The following is a 17,069-nucleotide window of genomic DNA, read 5'->3' on the forward strand; positions in this document are numbered from 1 at the left end:
ACCACTATACCACTATATCACTATACCACTATACCACTATATCACTATACCACTATATCACTATATCACTATACCACTATATCACTATATCACTATATCACTATATCACTATACCACTATACCACTATACCACTATACCACTATATCACTATACCACTATATCACTATACCACTATATCACTATATCACTATACCACTATACCACTATACCACTATACCACTATATCACTATACCACTATATCACTATACCACTATACCACTATATCACTATACCACTATACCACTATATCACTATACCACTATATCACTATATCACTATATCACTATATCACTATATCACTATACCACTATACCACTATATCACTATACCACTATACCACTATATCACTATACCACTATACCACTATATCACTATATCACTATATCACTATATCACTATATCACTATACCACTATACCACTATATCACTATATCACTATACCACTATACCACTATATCACTATACCACTATATCACTATATCACTATACCACTATACCACTATACCACTATATCACTATACCACTATATCACTATACCACTATACCACTATATCACTATATCACTATACCACTATATCACTATACCACTATATCACTATACCACTATATCACTATATCACTATATCACTATATCACTATATCACTATATCAGTATATCACTATATCAGTATATCAGTATATCATTATATCACTATACCACTATACCACTATACCACTATATCACTATACCACTATATCACTATACCACTATATCACTATACCACTATATCACTATACCACTATACCACTATACCACTATACCACTATACCACTATATCACTATACCACTATATCACTATATCACTATACCACTATACCACTATATCACTATATCACTATATCACTATATCACTATACCACTATACCACTATACCACTATATCACTATACCACTATATCACTATACCACTATATCACTATACCACTATATCACTATATCACTATATCACTATATCACTATACCACTATACCACTATACCACTATACCACTATATCACTATACCACTATACCACTATATCACTATACCACTATATCACTATATCACTATATCACTATATCACTATACCACTATATCACTATACCACTATATCACTATACCACTATATCACTATACCACTATATCACTATACCACTATATCACTATACCACTATATCACTATACCACTATACCACTATACCACTATACCACTATACCACTATATCACTATACCACTATATCACTATATCACTATACCACTACATCACTATATCACTATACCACTATATCACTATATCACTATACCACTATATCACTATATCACTATATCACTATATCACTATACCACTATACCACTATACCACTATACCACTATATCACTATATCACTATACCACTATATCACTATATCACTATATCACTATATCACTATACCACTATACCACTATATCACTATACCACTATATCACTATACCACTATACCACTACATCACTATATCACTATACCACTATATCACTATATCACTATACCACTACATCACTATATCACTATATCACTATATCACTATACCACTATATCACTATATCACTATATCACTATATCACTATACCACTATATCACTATATCACTATATCACTATATCACTATACCACTATACCACTATACCACTATATCACTATACCACTATATCACTATATCACTATACCACTATATCACTATATCACTATATCACTATATCACTATACCACTATATCACTATATCACTATACCACTATATCACTATATCACTATATCACTATATCACTATACCACTATACCACTATATCACTATACCACTATATCACTATACCACTATATCACTATACCACTATACCACTATACCACTATACCACTATATCACTATACCACTATATCACTATACCACTATACCACTATACAACTATATCACTATACCACTATACCACTATATCACTATATCACTATACCACTATATCACTATACCACTATACCACTATATCACTATATCACTATACCACTATACCACTATACCACTATATCACTATACCACTATATCACTATATCACTATACCACTATACCACTATACCACTATATCACTATACCACTATATCACTATATCACTATATCACTATATCACTATACCACTATATCACTATATCACTATATCACTATATCACTATACCACTATACCACTATATCACTATATCACTATACCACTATATCACTATATCACTATACCACTATATCACTATATCACTATATCACTATATCACTATACCACTATACCACTATATCACTATATCACTATACCACTATATCACTATACCACTATATCACTATATCACTATACCACTATATCACTATATCACTATATCACTATATCACTATACCACTATACCACTATATCACTATATCACTATACCACTATACCACTATATCACTATACCACTATACCACTATATCACTATATCACTATATCACTATATCACTATACCACTATACCACTATATCACTATATCACTATATCACTATATCACTATACCACTATACCACTATACCACTATACCACTATATCACTATATCACTATATCACTATACCACTATACCACTATACCACTATATCACTATATCACTATATCACTATACCACTATACCACTATACCACTATACCACTATATCACTATACCACTATACCACTATATCACTATACCACTATATCACTATATCACTATATCACTATATCAGTATATCATTGTATCACTATATCAGTATACCACTCGGAACCAAAATGAGGAGCTCCACCCTCTCACTTTGCAGGTTACGGGCCAAATGTCCCCTCCCCCTTCTGAAATTTGAAAGATGATACCAAATGTCCCCTCCCCCTTCTGAAATTTGTTCAGCCCCGGTCAGGTCCAGGGCCGATTTGTACTGTGTTCAGCCCCGGTCAGGTCCAGGGCCGATTTGTACTGTGTTCAGCCCCGGTCAGGTCCAGGGCTGACTTGTACTGTGTTCAGCCCCGGTCAGGTCCAGGGCCGACTTGTACTGTGCTCATCCCCGGTCAGGTCCAGGGCTGACTTGTACTGTGTTCAGCCCCGGTCAGGTCCAGGGCTGACTTGTACTGTGTTCAGCCCCGGTCAGGTCCAGGGCTGACTTGTACTGTGTTCAGCCCCGGTCAGGTCCAGGGCTGACTTGTACTGTGTTCAGCCCCGGTCAGGTCCAGGGCTGACTTGTACTGTGTTCTGTGTCTCTGACTGAGAGCCATACTTAGGTAGCCTGTTTTCCTACTATGATTTGTGGGTAGTTGTTTTCTGTCTTTGTGTTAGTTACCAGACGGAACTGTTTCGGTTGTTCTTTGTTTGTTTATTTTGTATTTTAGTGTTGAGTGCATTTTAATAAAATGACGAACACTTACCACGCTGCACATTGGTCCGATCCTTCCTACTCCTCCTCAGACAGACGGAGAGGAGATCCGTTACAGAGATGGAGACCACCACTGGTCCAAGCACTACCCATTCTGTGGTGTTCTGTGTTATATTGTATTATATACTATAATATTGTTATATGTTATTAAGGTCCCGACGGTGAGCATCACTGGTCCAAGCACTACCCATTCTGTGGCGGAACATTCCAGTCACCCATAGACATCCAGACCCAGCTGCTGAGGTTTGACCCCACACTACGGCCAATCGAGCTCCAGAACTACAACCTCTCAACCAATGAGCAGCTGACCCTCGGGAACAATGGACACTCGAGTGAGTAAAGCAATCCCTTCGGGTGAAAGATGATCTCATCTTTACAGGCTTTAGATGTTGTGGGGTCCTGCTGCGACTGAGAAGGCTGATCCTGGTGCCAGAACCATGTCATACGTGTGCCATACCCACGATGGAGCACACGTATGACATTGAACATACCTGACATTGGTAGTATACTTAGAACGTTCTCTTCTTCTTAGTGACCTCATTTCTGGGTCAGTTTGAGGATAATTATGGATTATCCTCTGACTGGATCAATTACAGCAATCTCATGACAACAATCCCCAGTGTTATTTTTGAAATCTTTGTAAACATCCTCTTACATAGAATAACTCTTTAAAACAGTCTTCTGAAAATATAACACAACACTTCATCACATGGATACAATTCTTCATTTTCCAGAGGCAACTTGCACTGTTCGTTAAACCCCCACGGCTGTTTAGTGATCACAAGGCTGGATGACGCAGATACCTGCCACTGTCAGGACCTGTATCATTATGGGATGGCGAGAGCAGTGTCAGCAAGTCGCAAACATACTGACCACTCACACTGACATCGCCGTATAGCCGACGGCATAGAAACCCCTATTAGACATGCTAGCATAATCACCTCTCTGGTCCAGGCACCTTATTGGTTGATGATAGGTGGTGAAACAGTGGCCTAAGGCTGGTCCAGCGTTCTGCAACCGAAGGATGATGAGTGCAGAATAGAGCTGAATCTCTAATGACACCCTATCTCCTACATAGAGGAGCTGTATCTCTAATGACACCCTATCTCCTACATAGAGGAGCTGTATCTCTAATGACACCCTATCTCCTACATAGAGGAGCTGTATCTCTAATGACACCCTATCTCCTACATAGTGGAGCTGTATCTCTAATGACACCCTATCTCCTACATAGAGGAGCTGTATCTCTAATGACACCCTATCTCCTACATAGAGGAGCTGTATCTCTAATGACACCCTATCTCCTACATAGTGGAGCTGTATCTCTAATGACACCCTATCTCCTACATAGAGGAGCTGTATCTCTAATGACACCCTATCTCCTACATAGAGGAGCTGTATCTCTAATGACCCCCTATCTCCTACATAGAGGAGCTGTATCTCTAATGACACCGTATCTTCTACATAGAGGAGCTGTATCTCTAATGACACCCTATCTCCTACATAGAGGAGCTATATCTCTAATGACCCCCTATCTCCTACATAGTGGAGCTGTATCTCTAATGGCACGCTATCTCCTACATAGGGTGTCATTAGAGATACAGCTCCTCTATCTCCTACATAGTGGAGCTGTATCTCTAATGACACCCTATCTCCTACATAGTGGAGCTGTATCTCTAATGACACCCTATCTCCTACATAGAGGAGCTGTATCTCTAATGACACCCTATCTCCTACATAGTGGAGCTGTATCTCTAATGACACCCTATCTCCTACATAGAGGAGCTGTATCTCTAATGACACCCTATCTCCTACATAGAGGAGCTGTATCTCTAATGACCCCCTATCTCCTACATAGAGGAGCTGTATCTCTAATGACACCCTATCTCCTACATAGAGGAGCTGTATCTCTAATGACACCCTATCTCCTACATAGAGGAGCTGTATCTCTAATGACACCCTATCTCCTACATAAAGGAGCTGTATCTCTAATGACACCCTATCTCCTACATAGAGGAGCTGTATCTCTAATGACACCCTATCTCCTACATAGAGGAGCTGTATCTCTAATGACACCCTATCTCCTACATAGAGGAGCTGTATCTCTAATGACCCCCTATCTCCTACATAGAGGAGCTGTATCTCTAATGACCCCCTATCTCCTACATAGAGGAGCTGTATCTCTAATGACACCCTATCTCCTACATAGAGGAGCTGTATCTCTAATGACACCCTATCTCCTACATAGTGGAGCTGTATCTCTAATGACACCCTATCTCCTACATAGTGGAGCTGTATCTCTAATGACACCCTATCTCCTACATAGTGGAGCTGTATCTCTAATGACACCCTATCTCCTACATAGGGGAGCTGTATCTCTAATGACACGCTATCTCCTACATAGAGGAGCTGTATCTCTAATGACACCCTATCTCCTACATAGTGGAGCTGTATCTCTAATGACACCCTATCTCCTACATAGAGGAGCTGTATCTCTAATGACACCCTATCTCCTACATAGAGGAGCTGTATCTCTAATGACACCCTATCTCCTACATAGTGGAGCTGTATCTCAAATGACACCCTATCTCCTACACAGTGGAGCTGTATCTCTAATGACACCCTATCTCCTACATAGAGGAGCTGTATCTCTAATGACAGGCTATCTCCTACATAGAGGAGCTGTATCTCTAATGACCCCCTATCTCCTACATAGTGGAGCTGTATCTCTAATGACACCCTATCTCCTACATAGAGGAGCTGTATCTCTAATGACACCCTATCTCCTACATAGAGGAGCTGTATCTCTAATGACACCCTATCTCCTACATAGTGGAGCTGTATCTCTAATGACACCCTATCTCCTACATAGAGGAGCTGTATCTCTAATGACACCCTATCTCCTACATAGTGGAGCTGTATCTCTAATGACACCCTATCTCCTACATAGTGGAGCTGTATCTCTAATGACACCCTATCTCCTACATAGTGGAGCTGTATCTCTAATGACACCCTATCTCCTACATAGAGGAGCTGTATCTCTAATGACACCCTATCTCCTACATAGTGGAGCTGTATCTCTAATGACACCCTATCTCCTACATAGAGGAGCTGTATCTCTAATGACACCCTATCTCCTACATAGAGGAGCTGTATCTCTAATGACACCCTATCTCCTACATAGAGGAGCTGTATCTCTAATGACACCCTATCTCCTACATAGAGGAGCTATATCTCTAATGACCCCCTATCTCCTACATAGTGGAGCTGTATCTCTAATGGCACGCTATCTCCTACATAGAGGAGCTGTATCTCTAATGACACCCTATCTCCTACATAGAGGAGCTGTATCTCTAATGACACCCTATCTCCTACATAGTGGAGCTGTATCTCTAATGACACCCTATCTCCTACATAGTGGAGCTGTATCTCTAATGACACCCTATCTCCTACATAGAGAAGCTGTATCTCTAATGACACCCTATCTCCTACATAGAGGAGCTGTATCTCTAATGACACCCTATCTCCTACATAGAGGAGCTGTATCTCTAATGACCCCCTATCTCCTACATAGAGGAGCTGTATCTCTAATGACCCCCTATCTCCTACATAGAGGAGCTGTATCTCTAATGACACCCTATCTCCTACATAGAGGAGCTGTATCTCTAATGACACCCTATCTCCTACATAGTGGAGCTGTATCTCTAATGACACCCTATCTCCTACATAGAGGAGCTGTATCTCTAATGACAGGCTATCTCCTACATAGAGGAGCTGTATCTCTAATGACCCCCTATCTCCTACATAGTGGAGCTGTATCTCTAATGACACCCTATCTCCTACATAGAGGAGCTGTATCTCTAATGACACCCTATCTCCTACATAGAGGAGCTGTATCTCTAATGACACCCTATCTCCTACATAGTGGAGCTGTATCTCTAATGACACCCTATCTCCTACATAGAGGAGCTGTATCTCTAATGACACCCTATCTCCTACATAGTGGAGCTGTATCTCTAATGACACCCTATCTCCTACATAGTGGAGCTGTATCTCTAATGACACCCTATCTCCTAAATAGTGGAGCTGTATCTCTAATGACACCCTATCTCCTACATAGAGGAGCTGTATCTCTAATGACACCCTATCTCCTACATAGTGGAGCTGTATCTCTAATGACACCCTATCTCCTACATAGAGGAGCTGTATCTCTAATGACACCCTATCTCCTACATAGAGGAGCTGTATCTCTAATGACACCCTATCTCCTACATAGAGGAGCTGTATCTCTAATGACACCCTATCTCCTACATAGAGGAGCTATATCTCTAATGACCCCCTATCTCCTACATAGTGGAGCTGTATCTCTAATGGCACGCTATCTTCTACATAGAGGAGCTGTATCTCTAATGACACCCTATCTCCTACATAGAGGAGCTGTATCTCTAATGACACCCTATCTCCTACATAGAGGAGCTGTATCTCTAATGACACCCTATCTCCTACATAGTGGAGCTGTATCTCTAATGACACCCTATCTCCTACATAGAGGAGATGTATCTCTAATGACACCCTATCTCCTACATAGAGGAGCTGTATCTCTAATGACACCCTATCTCCTACATAGAGGAGCTGTATCTCTAATGACACCCAATCTCCTACATAGTGGAGCTGTATCTCTAATGACACCCTATCTCCTACATAGAGGAGCTGTATCTCTAATGACACCCTATCTGCTACATAGAGGAGCTGTATCTCTAATGACACCCTATCTCCTACATAGAGGAGCTGTATCTCTAATGACACCCTATCTCCTACATAGAGGAGCTGTATCTGTAATGACACCCTATCTCCTACGTAGTGCCATTCCATGCCAACATAGTGCCATTCCATGCCTACATAGTGCCATTCCATAACTACATAGTGCCATTCCATACCTACATAGTGCCATTCCATGCCTACATAGTGCCATTCCATGCCTACATAGTGCCATTCCATACCTACATAGTGCCATTCCATGCCTACATAGTGCCATTCCATGCCTACATAGTGCCATTCCATGCCTACATAGTGCTATTCCATGCCTACATATTGCTATTCCATGCCTGCATAGTGCTATTCCATGCCTGCATAGTGCTATTCCATGCCTGCATAGTGCTATTCCAAGTCTACGTAGTGCTATTCCATGCCTGCATAGTGCTATTCCATGCCTACATAGTGCCATTCCATGCCTACATAGTGCCATTCCATGCCTACATAGTGCCATTCCATGCCTACATAGTGCCATTCCATGCCTACATATTTTTATTCCATGCCTACATAGTGCCATTCCATGCCTACATATTGCTATTCCATGCCTACATAGTGCCATTCCATGCCTGCATAGTGCTATTCCATGCCTGCATAATGCTATTCCATGCCTGCATAGTGCTATTCCATGTCTACGTAGTGCTATTCCATGCCTGCATAGTGCCATTCCATGCCTGCATAGTGCTATTCCATGCCTGCATAGTGCTATTCCATGCCTGCATAGTGCTATTCCATGCCTGCATAGTGCTATTCCATGCCTACATAGTGCCATTCCATGCCTACATAGTGCTATTCCATGCCTGCATAGTGCTATTCCATGCCTGCATAGTGCTATTCCATGTCTACGTAGTGCTATTCCATGCCTGCATATTGCTATTCCATGCCTGCATAGTGTTATTCCATGCCTACATAGTTCCATTCCATGCCTACATAGTGCCATTCCATGCCTAGGTAGTGCCATTCCATGCCTACATAGTGCCATTCCATGCCTACATAGTGCTATTCCATGCCTACATATTGCTATTCCATGCCTGCATAGTGCTATTCCAGGCCTACATAGTGCCATTCAATGCCTACGTAGTGCCATTCCATGCCTACATAGTGCCATTCCATGCCTACGTAGTGCCATTCCATGCCTACATAGTGCCATTCCATGCCTACATAGTGCCATTCCATGCCTACATAGTGCCATTCCATGCCTACGTAGTGCCATTCCATGCCTACATAGTGCCATTCCATGCCTACATAGTGCCATTCCATGCCTACATAGTGCCATTCCATGCTTGCATAGTGCTATTCCATGCCTGCATATTGCTATTCCATGCCTGCATAGTGCTATTCCATTCCTACATAGTGCCATTTTATGCCTACATAGTGCTATTCCATGCCTGCATAGTGCTATTCCATGCCTGCATAGTGCTATTCCATGCCTGCATAGTGCTATTCCATGCCTGCATAGTGCTATTCCATTCCTACATAGTGCTATTCCATTCCTGCATAGTGCCATTCCATTCCTACATAGTCCTATTCAATTCCTACATAATGCCATTCCATTCCTACATAGTGCTATTCCATTCCTACATAGTCCTATTCCATGCCTACATAGTGCTGTTCCATTCCTACATAGTGCTATTCCATGCCTGCATAGTGCTATTCCATGCCTACATAGTGCCATCCATTCCTACATAGTGCCATTCCATGCCTACATAGTGCTATTCCATGCCTACATAGTGCTATTCCATGCCTACATAGTGCCATTCCATTCCTACATAGTGCCATTCCATGCCTACATAGTGCTATTCCATGCCTACATAGTGATATTCCATGCCTAGATAGTGCTATTCCATGCCTACATAGTGCTATTCCATGCCTACATAGTGCTATTCCATGTCTACATAGTGCTATTCCATGCCTACATAGTGCTATTCCATGCCTACATAGTGCTATTCCATGCCTACATAGTGCTATTCCATGCCTACATAGTGCTATTCCATGCCTACATAGTGCTATTCCATGTCTACATAGTGCTATTCCATGCCTACATAGTGCTATTCCATGCCTACATAGTGCTATTCCATGCCTACATAGTGCCATTCCATGCCTACATAGTGCTATTCCATGCCTACATAGTGCTATTCCATGCCTACATAGTAAATAGGGTGGCATTTAGGATGCAGGCTAGCTTTTAAACTACTCTGATGTCACTGACGGTCAGTGTAATGCGATGTCTTGTTGTCTTGACTACCAACACAGCCGGAGACATTGTTACATCATCGTCGTCATCCTCCACCAAGCTAATTATCAGACGATCGTTTGACAGCAGAGAACAGGTTGCTCTGCATCTTTAGTCAGGGATTCAGACATCTCCAGCTGACTCTGATTTATTAAAAAGTAACTTAAACTTGGATGAGATATGTTGCTGAAAAATGTGTTATTATTCCCAGCATGTTTACATCTCTGCCTCTGGCGTAGCTTCCTCAGGTTCATGGTGCATTGCAAGATCCCTGTTTAAAGGAAAAGGTTGGGATTGAATGGTCTAAAGGAGTGTACCTATAGCTGTCTCTAGAGTACATCTCTAAAGACAGTTCATTTCTCTTTCTCCAGTTCAGCTGTCCCTACCCAGGAGGATGTATCTCTCCAGCCTGCCTCATCGTTACACTGCTGCTCAGCTCCACTTCCACTGGGGCTCAGAACACCTGCCCGTCGGCTCAGAACATACCGTCAACGGCAGACAGTTTGCTGCCGAGGTAACCTAACACACTGTTACACACTAACACACTCTAACTCACTGTTACACAGAGATCTATAGCTGGGGTAGAGATCTACAGCTGGGATAGAGATCTACAGCTGGGATAGAGACCTACAGCTGGGGTAGAGACTAACAGCTGGGGTAGAGACCTACAGCTGGGATAGAGACCTACAGCTGGGGTAGAGATCTACAGCTGGGGTAGAGACCTACAGCTGGGGTAGAGACCTACAGCTGGGGTAGAGACCTACAGCTGGGGTAGAGATCTACAGCTGGGATAGAGACCTACAGCTGGGGTAGAGATCTACAGCTGGGATAGAGACCTACAGCTGGGGTAGAGACCTACAGCTGGGATAGAGACCTACAGCTGGGGTAGAGACCTACAGCTGGGACAGACCTACAGCTGGGGTAGAGACCTACAGCTGGGACAGAGACCTACAGCTGGGGTAGAGACCTATAGCTGGGGTAGAGACCTACAGCTGGGGTAGAGACCTACAGCTGGGATAGAGACCTACAGCTGGGGTAGAGACTAACAGCTGGGGTAGAGACCTACAGCTGGGATAGAGACCTACAGCTGGGGTAGAGATCTACAGCTGGGGTAGAGACCTACAGCTGGGGTAGAGACCTACAGCTGGGGTAGAGACCTACAGCTGGGGTAGAGATCTACAGCTGGGATAGAGACCTACAGCTGGGGTAGAGATCTACAGCTGGGATAGAGACCTACAGCTGGGGTAGAGACCTACAGCTGGGATAGAGACCTACAGCTGGGGTAGAGACCTACAGCTGGGACAGACCTACAGCTGGGGTAGAGACCTACAGCTGGGACAGAGACCTACAGCTGGGGTAGAGACCTATAGCTGGGGTAGAGACCTACAGCTGGGGTAGAGACCTACAGCTGGGATAGAGACCTACAGCTGGGGTAGAGACCTACAGCTGGGGTAGAGACCTACAGCTGGGATAGAGACATACAGCTGGGGTAGAGACCTACAGCTGGGGTAGAGACCTACAGCTGGGACAGACCTACAGCTGGGGTAGAGACCTACATCTGGGATAGAGACCTACAGCTGGGGTAGAGACCTACAGCTGGGATAGAGACCTACAGCTGTGGTAGAGACCTGCAGCTGGGATAGAGACCTGCAGCTGGGATAGAGACCTACAGCTGGGGTAGAGACCTACAGCTGGGGTAGAGACCTACAGCTGGGATAGAGACCTACAGCTGGGGTAGAGACCTACAGCTGGGATAGAGACCTACAGCTGGGGTAGAGATCTACAGCTGGGGTAGAGACCTACAGCTGGGGTAGAGACCTACAGCTGGGGTAGAGATCTACAGCTGGGGTAGAGACCTACAGCTGGGATAGAGACCTACAGCTGGGGTAGAGACCTACAGCTGGGGTAGAGACCCACAGCTGGGATAGAGACCTACAGCTGGGGTAGAGACCTACAGCTGGGATAGAGACCTACAGCTGGGACAGAGACCTACAGCTGGGGTAGAGACCTACAGCTGGGGTAGAGACCTACAGCTGGGGTAGAGACCTACAGCTGGGGTAGAGACCTACAGCTGGGACAGACCTACAGCTGGGGTAGAGACCTACATCTGGGATAGAGACCTACAGCTGGGGTAGAGACCTACAGCTGGGATAGAGACCTACAGCTGGGGTAGAGACCTGCAGCTGGGATAGAGACCTGCAGCTGGGATAGAGACCTACAGCTGGGGTAGAGACCTACAGCTGGGGTAGAGACCTACAGCTGGGATAGAGACCTACAGCTGGGGTAGAAACCTACAGCTGGGATAGAGACCTACAGCTGGGGTAGAGACCTACAGCTGGGGTAGAGACCTACAGCTGGGGTAGAGACCTACAGCTGGGATAGAGACCTACAGCTGGGGTAGAGACCTACAGCTGGGGTAGAGACCTACAGCTGGGACAGACCTACAGCTGGGGTAGAGACCTACATCTGGGATAGAGACCTACAGCTGGGGTAGAGACCTACAGCTGGGATAGAGACCTACAGCTGGGGTAGAGACCTGCAGCTGGGATAGAGACCTGCAGCTGGGATAGAGACCTACAGCTGGGGTAGAGACCTACAGCTGGGGTAGAGACCTACAGCTGGGATAGAGACCTACAGCTGGGGTAGAGATCTACAGCTGGGGTAGAGACCTACAGCTGGGGTAGAGATCTACAGCTGGGGTAGAGACCTACAGCTGGGATAGAGACCTACAGCTGGGGTAGAGACCTACAGCTGGGGTAGAGACCTACAGCTGGGATAGAGACCTACAGCTGGGGTAGAGACCTACAGCTGGGATAGAGACCTACAGCTGGGACAGAGACCTACAGCTGGGGTAGAGACCTACAGCTGGGGTAGAGACCTACAGCTGGGGTAGAGACCTACAGCTGGGACAGACCTACAGCTGGGGTAGAGACCTACATCTGGGATAGAGACCTACAGCTGGGGTAGAGACCTACAGCTGGGATAGAGACCTACAGCTGGGGTAGAGACCTGCAGCTGGGATAGAGACCTGCAGCTGGGATAGAGACCTACAGCTGGGGTAGAGACCTACAGCTGGGATAGAGACCTACAGCTGGGGTAGAGATCTACAGCTGGGGTAGAGACCTACAGCTGGGGTAGAGACCTACAGCTGGGGTAGAGATCTACAGCTGGGGTAGAGACCTACAGCTGGGATAGAGACCTACAGCTGGGGTAGAGACCTACAGCTGGGGTAGAGACCTACAGCTGGGATAGAGACCTACAGCTGGGGTAGAGACCTACAGCTGGGATAGAGACCTACAGCTGGGACAGAGACCTACAGCTGGGGTAGAGACCTACAGCTGGGGTAGAGACCTACAGCTGGGGTAGAGACCTACAGCTGGGACAGACCTACAGCTGGGATAGAGACCTACAGCTGGGGTAGAGACCTAAGGCTGGGATAGAGACTAACAGCTGGGATAGAGACCTACAGCTGGGGTAGAGACCTACAGCTGGGGTAGAGACCTACAGCTGGGGTAGAGACCTACAGCTGGGATAGAGACCTACAGCTGGGATAGAGACCTACAGCTGGGGTAGAGATCTACAGCTGGGGTAGAGACCTGCAGCTGGGATAGAGACCTACAGCTGGGGTAGAGACCTACAGCTGGGGTAGAGACCTACAGCTGGGATAGAGACCTACAGCTGGGGTAGAGACCTACAGCTGGGATAGAGACCTACAGCTGGGGTAGAGATCTACAGCTGGGGTAGAGACCTACAGCTGGGGTAGAGACCTACAGCTGGGGTAGAGACCTACAGCTGGGGTAGAGACCTACAGCTGGGGTAGAGACCTACAGCTGGGACAGACCTACAGCTGGGGTAGAGACCTACATCTGGGATAGAGACCTACAGCTGGGGTAGAGACCTACAGCTGGGATAGAGACCTACAGCTGGGGTAGAGACCTGCAGCTGGGATAGAGACCTGCAGCTGGGATAGAGACCTACAGCTGGGGTAGAGACCTACAGCTGGGGTAGAGACCTACAGCTGGGATAGAGACCTACAGCTGGGGTAGAGACCTACAGCTGGGATAGAGACCTACAGCTGGGGTAGAGATCTACAGCTGGGGTAGAGACCTACAGCTGGGGTAGAGACCTACAGCTGGGGTAGAGATCTACAGCTGGGGTAGAGACCTACAGCTGGGATAGAGACCTACAGCTGGGGTAGAGACCTACAGCTGGGGTAGAGACCTACAGCTGGGATAGAGACCTACAGCTGGGGTAGAGACCTACAGCTGGGATAGAGACCTACAGCTGGGACAGAGACCTACAGCTGGGGTAGAGACCTACAGCTGGGGTAGAGACCTACAGCTGGGGTAGAGACCTACAGCTGGGATAGACCTACAGCTGGGATAGAGACCTACAGCTGGGGTAGAGACCTTAGGCTGGGATAGAGACTAACAGCTGGGATAGAGACCTACAGCTGGGGTAGAGACCTACAGCTGGGGTAGAGACCTACAGCTGGGGTAGAGACCTACAGCTGGGATAGAGACCTACAGCTGGGATAGAGACCTACAGCTGGGGTAGAGATCTACAGCTGGGGTAGAGACCTACAGCTGGGATAGAGATCTACAGCTGGGGTAGAGACCTACAGCTGGGATAGAGACCTACAGCTGGGATAGAGACCTACAGCTGGGGTAGAGATCTACAGCTGGGGTAGAGACCTACAGCTGGGATAGAGACCTACAGCTGGGGTAGAGATCTACAGCTGGGGTAGAGATCTACAGCTGGGATAGAGACCTACAGCTCGGGTAGAGATCTACAGCTGGGATAGAGACCTACAGCTGGGGTAGAGACCTACAGCTGGGATAGAGATCTACAGCTGGGATAGAGACCTACAGCTGGGGTAGAGATCTACAGCTGGGGTAGAGACCTACAGCTGGGATAGAGACCTACAGCTGGGGTAGAGATCTACAGCTGGGGTAGAGATCTACAGCTGGGATAGAGACCTACAGCTGGGGTAGAGACCTACAGCTGGGGTAGAGATCTACAGCTGGGGTAGAGATCTACAGCTGGGATAGAGACCTACAGCTGGGGTAGAGACCTACAGCTGGGATAGAGACCTACAGCTGGGGTAGAGACCTACAGCTGGGGTAGAGACCTACAGCTGGGGTAGAGACCTACAGCTGGGGTAGAGACCTACAGCTGGGATAGAGACCTACAGCTGGGATAGAGACCTACAGCTGGGGTAGAGATCTACAGCTGGGGTAGAGATCTACAGCTGGGGTATAGATCTACAGCTGGGATAGAGACCTACAGCTGGGGTAGAGACCTACAGCTGGGATAGAGACCTACAGCTGGGATAGAGACCTACAGCTGGGGTAGAGATCTACAGCTGGGGTAGAGACCTACAGCTGGGATAGAGACCTACAGCTGGGATAGAGACCTACAGCTGGGGTAGAGATCTACAGCTGGGGTAGAGACCTACAGCTGGGACAGATCTACAGCTGGGACAGACGTCCAGTTGGTTTAGTGACCTACAGGGGATAAGACTGACTGAGATGGGAAGATGGACAGGGACTCTGCTGTCCTAGCTTCAGGGGGAAGATGGACAGGGACTCTGCTGTCCTAGCGCCAGGGGGAAGATGGACAGGGACTCTTCTGTCCTAGCTTCAGGGGGAAGATGGACAGGGACTCTGCTGTCCTAGCGCCAGGGGGAAGATGGACATGGACTCTGCTGTCCTAGCTTCAGGGGGAAGATGGACAGGGACTCTGCTGTCCTAGCGCCAGGGGGAAGATGGACAGGGACTCTGCTGTCCTAGCTTCAGGGGGAAGATGGACATGGACTCTGCTGTCCTAGCTTCAGGGGGAAGATGGACAGGGACTCTGCTGTCCTAGCTTCAGGGGGAAGATGGACAGGGACTCTGCTGTCCTAGCTTCAGGGGGAAGATGGACAGGGACTCTGCTGTCCTAGCTTCAGGGGGAAGATGGACAGAGACTCTGCTGTCCTAGCGCCAGGGGGAAGATGGACAGGGACTCTGCTGTCCTAGCTTCAGGGGGAAGATGGACAGGGACTCTGCTGTCCTAGCTTCAGGGGGGAAGATGGACAGGGACTCTGCTGTCCTAGCTTCAGGGGGAAGATGGACAGGGACTCTGCTGTCCTAGCTTCAGGGGGAAGATGGACAGGGACTCTGCTGTCCTAGCTTCAGGGGGAAGATGGGCAGGGACTCTACTGTCCTAGCTTCAGGGGGAAGATGGTTCCACCATTGAGGTGGCAGGATAGATGAGAGCTTCGACTGGGCTGAGAGGGAGCCACCTCTGGTTCAAAAGACCAGATCAGAGGGCTCGGGTTGGGGTGTAGGGTTTAAGCATAGCCTGCAGGTAGGGAAGGGCCGTTCCTCTTGCTGCTCCGTAGGCATGTACCATGGTCTGGAAGTGGATGCAGGCTTCGACTGGAAGCCAGTGGAGTTTGTAGAGGAGCGGGGTGACACGGGGGAACTTGGGAACGTTGACCACCAGGTGGCCTTCAGCGTTCTGGATTAGTTATAGACGTTTGATGGC

The 17,069-nt window shown here is 46.4% G+C and overlaps 1 protein-coding gene across 1 annotated transcript in view; it reads left to right on the forward strand.

The window, feature by feature from the left end:
- The window catches only part of ca12 (carbonic anhydrase XII), an 84,902-nt gene that overhangs the window by 39,326 nt on the left and 28,507 nt on the right, over positions 1–17,069 (forward strand). The window contains exons 3-4 of the mRNA XM_071405125.1: positions 3,649–3,828; positions 10,910–11,052. Coding sequence (XP_071261226.1) covers positions 3,649–3,828; positions 10,910–11,052 — 323 coding nt within the window. The remainder of the gene's footprint in view (positions 1–3,648; positions 3,829–10,909; positions 11,053–17,069) is intronic.

This window comes from Salvelinus alpinus, chromosome 6 (genome assembly GCF_045679555.1).
Source record: "Salvelinus alpinus chromosome 6, SLU_Salpinus.1, whole genome shotgun sequence".
Lineage (NCBI taxonomy): Eukaryota > Metazoa > Chordata > Actinopteri > Salmoniformes > Salmonidae > Salvelinus > Salvelinus alpinus.